The 7407-nt window shown below is 35.2% G+C and overlaps 2 protein-coding genes across 2 annotated transcripts in view; one reads left to right on the forward strand and one right to left on the reverse strand.

Annotated features, from left to right (window-relative positions):
• The window catches only part of LOC108782938 (uncharacterized), a 10851-nt gene extending 7211 nt beyond the window's left edge, over positions 1-3640 (reverse strand). Inside the window, exons 1-4 of the mRNA XM_018551340.1 lie at positions 3464-3640; positions 2434-2970; positions 1355-1936; positions 835-1151 (exon numbers count right to left, since the gene is read on the reverse strand). Coding sequence (XP_018406842.1) covers positions 835-1151; positions 1355-1936; positions 2434-2970; positions 3464-3640 — 1613 coding nt within the window. The remainder of the gene's footprint in view (positions 1-834; positions 1152-1354; positions 1937-2433; positions 2971-3463) is intronic.
• A 3537-nt stretch (positions 3641-7177) lies between these two features.
• Positions 7178-7407, forward strand: part of LOC108782939 (uncharacterized) — a 7364-nt gene continuing 7134 nt past the window's right edge. The window contains exon 1 of the mRNA XM_018551341.1: positions 7178-7220. The gene's annotated coding sequence lies outside the window, so the exon portion shown is untranslated. The remainder of the gene's footprint in view (positions 7221-7407) is intronic.

Consider the following 7407-nt stretch of genomic DNA (forward strand, 5'->3'; position numbering starts at 1 on the left):
AGAGAGAGAGAGAGAGAGAGAGAGAGAGAGAGAGAGAGAGAGAGAGTATTTATAAAAGATTTAATTAATTTCCTAAATAATAGAAGCTGAAAGAATATTTATGCAAAACAAATTAATAAAGAATTAAGCGATTTTAGTAATCATATAATAAAATTAAGAATTTTGCTGATTGCAAAGTGAATGCAAGTGTTGTATAGACTGACAAGAATTATTTCCGCTATGTGCGGCTCGCGTGTCTCGTGTCTCTCTTAATTAGTCGGTTCAATTATAGTTCTACGCCTCTTCGCCTCATTCGTTACTGCACGCGTATACGTTATCGAACGTTATCTAGCCGCGCGATCACAGCTAGATAAATACTAATTTACGCGACAAGCATAAAAATTATTTTATCCGCGATTAACAGCAGTATAGAAGAAAGTATTTCTAAGAATAGAGTTCGAAGGCCATCATTATATTTATTTATTGAACATTTGTAATTTGAAATAGACCGATGAAAATAAATGTAATTAAATTAGAGATATCCCATTTTTTTATCGAAGCAGATCTTAGTGCTTAAATATTTCTGTTCGAATTTATACATATATTGCAGGCCAAAATTTTTTTTTATCTTAAAACATAATTATGAACAGAACCAGAATAGTAATATCACATGTTAAACTTATAAACAATTTAATAATCTTTATATTATAAGAATATTAATAATATAAAAAAAGTAATAATCAAATGTTGATGAGAGAATCTTATAGACTTGTGAATAATTTTTTGTGGAATAACTATTACATATGAAATATTTTCATTTATATAAAAATAAAATAGAAACATTTTTTACCTGACTTGATAGGCCTCCTCGCTGTCGCGGGGTTGGGATTGATGGATGTCTTAATGATAGGCGTGGTGGGTAGTTTGCTGCGCAACTCATTGATAAGTTTATCGTCGCCCGGCGAATTTTCCACGTCGCTGTCGCTGTCAGCCGAACTGACCAGCGATACCATCGTAATTACATCGCTCGTTTTGGGATCAATGAATGCTTTCCCTCGTCCACCGCGATCCTCATCCTTGCCCGGACCCGATGATGCAAAAAAACGCCTCTTCGCGCTTCTGGATCGCCTCTTCAAAGGTGCCGATCTTATCGATCGCTCTCCTCGTGGTATCTGAAGAATAGTTTGTACTGATCCCTATCTTTGTTTTTATCCGATTGAGTTTTTGAAATCTTTATTATCGATTATTTACTAATTATTTTATTATCAAGAAATCTTTTATGACGTCCGAAGTGTGCGAATCCAATATTGCTTTCTGGAATCTGAGAGATCCGGGGATTCACATGAAATTCTTAGAATCTCGGAAAATCACTTACCTTCATTGCACAGTCCTCGTACTTTTCCACGGCATCTTTTCCATCCTGTATCTTTTCACAAACGATCGACTTATCTGTCACTTCCTCGGTGAGACTTGGCGCGTCGATCACGATGTTTACTTGCACACGCGCCGCAGATGCGAGATTCCGCCTCTGTGGCGGTGCGGAATTCGTCCTTTTAGCTTTTTCCAGGCTCACCGTGGACGAGCTTCTCGTGAAAACGACATTCTTGTCGATCGGCGATCTCATCGTGGTCTTATCAGCCGAAGCGCATCTGATCTCGATCGATTTAGTCAGTGCAAGCTTACTCTTCGCTTCCGCTCCTTTCGGAGACTTCTCCACCATCGGCACGAGAAAGGCGCGATTGGTACCGCTGTGAAAACTTGCGCGCTTCTGCTTCGCCAACGAGAAATCGACGTTGGTCTTTGCCGAATCCGCATTTTCTGTCTTTAATGATGAAAAAGCGGTTGATGACTGCGACTGATTGGTCGTTGGAAGATGAAGAGTCGTGCAGTCGATATTTATACGTGTCTTTTTTTTCTTCTCCTCTTCGATGTCCACATTATTGAGCAAATTCGATTTCTAAAAGAATCAGTAATCCGTCCATTTTTTAAAGATTATGGCTGCATTTAGCAGAAAATACAGTGCTTTGCAGCTGTTGTAAAATTCTTAATATATGACTGATGATTTATACTTTTAGATCCGCTGAGGAACTATAAAGGACCAGACTAATTATTATATATACTAATTATTATAAAGAATCTTCCGAGAGTTGCAAAGCTATTTTTTCTGTTGAACGCAGCCAATGACATTGGAAAATGTCATTTTAAATAGTGTATAATTATTCATTAACATGAGAAAAAATATTCATCTACATAAAAAAAATTGAGAAAAAATTTACTAAATTTGAATATTTTTTAAATAAGAAGAATTATAGTTAAATAAATGGTTTTTGTACCAAATAAATTCATATATTTTCACATGTTTTAAATAAATATTTGGCTAATCTTTTCAAATAAATATTTATGAAAAATTTAAAACTCAGTACATTTTCTCTTAATGTATATAGATGTATATACCTCGTTATCTCTTTCCTTCTTTTCTACGTTTTCCGCTGCCTTCTCGTCCCCTTTCGTCAACAAATCATTCTCAATCAATTGAATCGCAGACTCCAGCTTTGCCTCGCATAATCTTTCATCTCCGTTATCATAATCTTCACACGTTTCTTTCCCTCGATCTTCCAAATTGCTCGGCGTTGCCAGATTCTGCTGGCTTTTTTCTTCATTCTGAACAGTGTTATTAGGCTCCTTCTTGGAAAGAGGAGTCGGCGGAATGGACATCGATAACTGGGAATCGCAGCGTTCCTCGACTGCCACGCCATGTGCTAGGAAGATGTCAATATTTGCCTTATTCTGCTCTCGGTGCTTCCATGCGAGTCGTAGCCTCTCGGCAAGCTCCTGCCGCGAGTAAAGGATCGACGCCTTCTCCGTGGTGGCATAAGCTCTTCCAGATCGACCTGTGGTCGGTCTAGATCGACTCGGGATCTGTCGAGCCACCACTTCCACCTGGGCCAGATTGTCGCAGCCATGACGATCATCACCCCAAGCAACTCGCACCTGTCAATATAACATAATTATATAAAAAAAATAAAATACGTAAAGAACGATTTTGTTGAAGTATCTGAAAATTTAGTTAAATACAAACAATTTTGTATCTTTTTTTACTAAAAATATATTTTGTTGGCTCATTAAAATAAATATGTAAGATATTTAAATTGATTAGTAGAACGTCAAAACTTTTCAGCTTTATCATCATGATTAAAAGTCCTGCGATCTAGATTCAAAATGCTAAATTGAAATTAATTTAAAAATGAGCTAATAAATTTCTGTTCAGATCTGTATTTAGTTAAAAAAATTTTTAGATATTTTAGAAAACCTTTTTTCTTGTGTATTTATTAAGATTATGCACTGAGAGAGAAAATCACTACACCATAATATAAAACCGGAATTTTCCGATTATTGAATAAAAATGCAAGTTCTCTTTGTCTGATGAAAAAGACGATGATGAAAGAAACGGTGATTAAGAAGCAAGTATTCTCAACTACCGTACCTTGGGCTTCTCCGTCGCCCCTAATCTTCCACGCGCAATCGGATTCGCATAGATTTGCAAAGACTTGCTGCAATCGTCTTCCGCTGATCTCTGTCGTCTAATTTGCTGTCGACGCGGCACGGGCTGCTGTAACGACAGCTGCCTGACGGGTCGCGTCGCTTTTCTGCTGCTAGACATCCCCGAGTAATTGTCTTTGCATTGTCGATGCGTTTTCTCGACGATTTCTAGAACTCCTCTGGTAGAACTTATTTATGCATTCATTCATTGACGAGGCAGCAATCCCTTGATGAAAGCACAGGTCGAATTAAGGAAGAGGATCTTTTTTTATGAATATATCTAGATTTCTTCAGTCTTCGAGCAAAAAGTCCACCGAGGAATGTTGTCGACGCGCCACGAACGAGCGCCGACTGACTGACTACCCTCATCCATTGCCCTCCACCAATCTTCAGTGTGTACCAAGTCCAAGCCTAGTTCACCAACACATTTATCAGGTACAGGTGTATTGACTCTTTCCCTCTCGCTTTCTCTTTCCTTCCCTTCGTCTTCCTTGAGCAGGAGGTAACACATGAGCACTATAGTAGTACTGGTACCATTAACCTCCGTTATTACGATCACTGTCAGCGCTACCAAGGTAGTCGAACTCCTCGTTCACTTCGTATACGTTGCCCTCGAGGCCACGGTGACGTAACTTCGCGATATTACATATATGTGATATTTCCTCAATTTGTACATCTAAAATATTTTTGTTTTATTTTTGGTACGGAAATTACTCATTTTGAAGAGACAGCTATCGTGCGAGGAGGCAAAATTTTTTGTTACATTTATTAGAAATTTAAATTAATCTTTTCTGATCGAGTTTCTCATTATTAGTATTAAAGCCATTTCATTATTTAAAATTTAAAACAACGTAAATGACTTATAAATTTTTTTAATTTAGAAAGAGGAGATAACTTTTTTTTTGAAAAAAAAGTTCTTTATGTTGATCATGTAATATTCGTGCTTTTGAATAATTATTTTCTTATATATTTTTGCATGATATTGAAATAGAAATAGAAAATAGAGAAACTATTTGGGGAATTGATCTAATTATCTTCTTGCTATTTCGTTAATTGAGTTAGAAAGACTTTCTTTTCTGCGACTTTTTCTATATTTTTAAATCGTTTTTTTTTTTGTTTAATTATTTTGAGAAAACAGCTAAAGACTTATTATCATTTAAATAATATTATTTTTTAAATGTAGGAGATATTTTAAGTTATAATTATCAAATAATATTTTTTGCTTAAGAATATTCAGAAGCCTTTTCTGTAATTTTTTTTCGATAGAGACAAAAATTCTTTTATTAATAACAAATTTCGATCTTTGTTTCATTGCGTCACTTTTTTTATTTCAAGTGTAGTAAAATATTCGTACGCGAATTTAGTAGGTCAGACTTTTTCAAGAAATAGTCATATTGTCGGCAATCAGTAGTCAGTGCCACTCCTAAGCCGACTTGCAGCTCGAGTCTCGAGTTTGTAATTCAGGGACGAGAATTAGCATCTCTCGATCGAAAATCGCATCGCTCAAATCCATCCTCCGTGACTCAGCCTGGTACACGTCGCTCGCTGCTGCGTCACGTGTCGGAACCACCCTCTCTTAATCCCTTCGCCACCCTCTGTCCTTACTACAACTCGGCAGCCACGTGCTGTTGTTTGGAGTCAAAATCACTGTTTGCGCGACTCCGTATATCGAACTCGAGAACTGCCGGCAGGCAACCAGTCACTGCCGGTATTATTGATCAAAACTTTGCCCATCATCTGACAGCTTGTTGTCCGCAGTTGCCATGGCGAGTCCAACGGCTCGATCATTCCAATTCCTGGCGCGGATTGACTTCTTTTCTCGCTCGTTTACTCCCGCGACCGCCTTACTCTTCCCCTCTTCTTCCCCTTTTCCTCTTCCTCTGACTAGAATTCTTCATGTTTGCTTGGCCTTGCCCCGTTGACGAAGAGAACCAATTTTGAACTCATTTTCTCTTGCCCAAGATAGGTCTTTTCTCTTCAACTTCAATTTTTGCAAATGTACGGTTATCTTCCCTTGGCTTTACATCGCTGCATTCTTTTTTCTTTTCTTTACATCCATTTTATAATTTCACAATCTTCTCTTATTTTAATTTAATTTTTTTTTACATCTAGTATTTATCCGTGATATTTTTATTTCTATAACTCTCGTTATTTTTTATCTGAAAAATAGATAACTTATAATTTAACTTATAATTATCATATGTATAGAAACAATGACAGTTAAAATATTTTAGAAATTTTAGGGGAAATTTCGAAAAATCGACTTGGCGTATCGATTTGATCGGTTAAATCCTTTCGAGAAGTGGGTTACAATTTCGCTTGCCGGCGATGGCGCAGAAATTACAGCTGAAAACTTTTGGTAAATCGACGATTAGAGCTTGGCGCTGCCTTAATTGACGTCCTTATCAGCAAACTTTGGCAACCTCGAGCATTGCCAAGAAATTTTCGATTTGCCCCGTTTCTACCTATTATTCAAGATTGATAGCGGAGAGGGGAAGGGGGAGTTTGAAGGTCTGATTACATTCTCAGTTGATCGATCTCCATTTGAAACTGTTGCGAAAATACGCTATTAGCGAATAGTTTAAATTATCAGTGTATTTTATATCTGCTGTACCTTCTTACTAATTAATTTTAGTAAAATGTGTTGTAATCTATTGTATAGACAGTTTATCTTTACAATTTAAGTAGCATATAATTGTTTATTTAACTAGTAATAATTTTTCAATTGTTTTTCTTACTAAACTTTCTCTCGATAAATCGATGTATTAAAGTATATTTAGAAATAAGTATTTAATTTTTTTTATGAACTAATTAATTAAAAATAAATACATTCCAATTTGTGAGACTAGAAGAGAGATATTGATGTAAAAGTTATTTATAATTTTCTGGGTACTTTTTTGCATGCTAATTTCTATTGAAGAAAAAAGATGAGCTGTATATATTTTTTCGTGGCTGAAGACTAAGTGAAGTCGAAACGTTCCTACTTATTTATATTTAAGAATAACAAATTATTTTAAACTGTAATCCTTAATCATATGCTCTTTATTGACTTATCTTCTTTTTATTATTGCTTAATAAATTAGAGCTAGATATTCGAATATTTATATATATGTATTGTTATATTCTAGATATGGACTGGAATGCATCATCTGATCTTTCTGATTCCTTTTTCGAGCCATTTGATCTCGACAGCGAAGTGTCCAAATTGCAAATATCCTTTAATACAAAGAATGAGATATAACTATAAAAAAATCCTGTCGTATTTCAAAATACGAAAGGATGTCAATAAATTAATTTGTATGATTTTTAAGAAGCGAATATGATGCTTAACAAGATTTTTCATGAAAGATTTATTAAGATTTATATCAGCTGTTAAATATATAAGAAGTAAAACTGTATCTTTCTATTTTAGAGAATTTAATAATGTCATTGAAAAAAAAGTTGTTTCAGCATCGTATTTACTTTTCAAAATGATAGTGTACAATCGAAATTTTTTTCTCTGCCTATTAAATAATATTAATCAATCCTTAATTTACACTTTCATCAATTATTACGCTTTACTGGAAAATGAAAGTCTCACTCTCGATACGGAATGTTTGCTGCAAACGTTAGAGCAATGTTTTTCCATGTGTCCAATTGAGTTGCTTGACGAGAAAATTTTCGGAAAAGTTTTGTCGGAAGCTCAGTACTTTCTGTCACAGGTAATTTTATAAAATTCTATACCTTATTTCTATACCTATTTCATTACCAAATTTCTATATATATTTTATCTAAATGCGTAAGAAAGTTAAGACAGTTTTAAGACCTTATAAATTATATAATATTTATTTCGTCGTGAGAGAGAGAGAGAGAGAGAGAGAGAGAGAGAGAGAGAGAGAGAGAGAGAGA

The sequence above is a fragment of the Cyphomyrmex costatus genome, unplaced genomic scaffold, assembly GCF_001594065.2.
Source record: "Cyphomyrmex costatus isolate MS0001 unplaced genomic scaffold, Ccosl1.0 scaffold14, whole genome shotgun sequence".
NCBI lineage: Eukaryota > Metazoa > Arthropoda > Insecta > Hymenoptera > Formicidae > Cyphomyrmex > Cyphomyrmex costatus.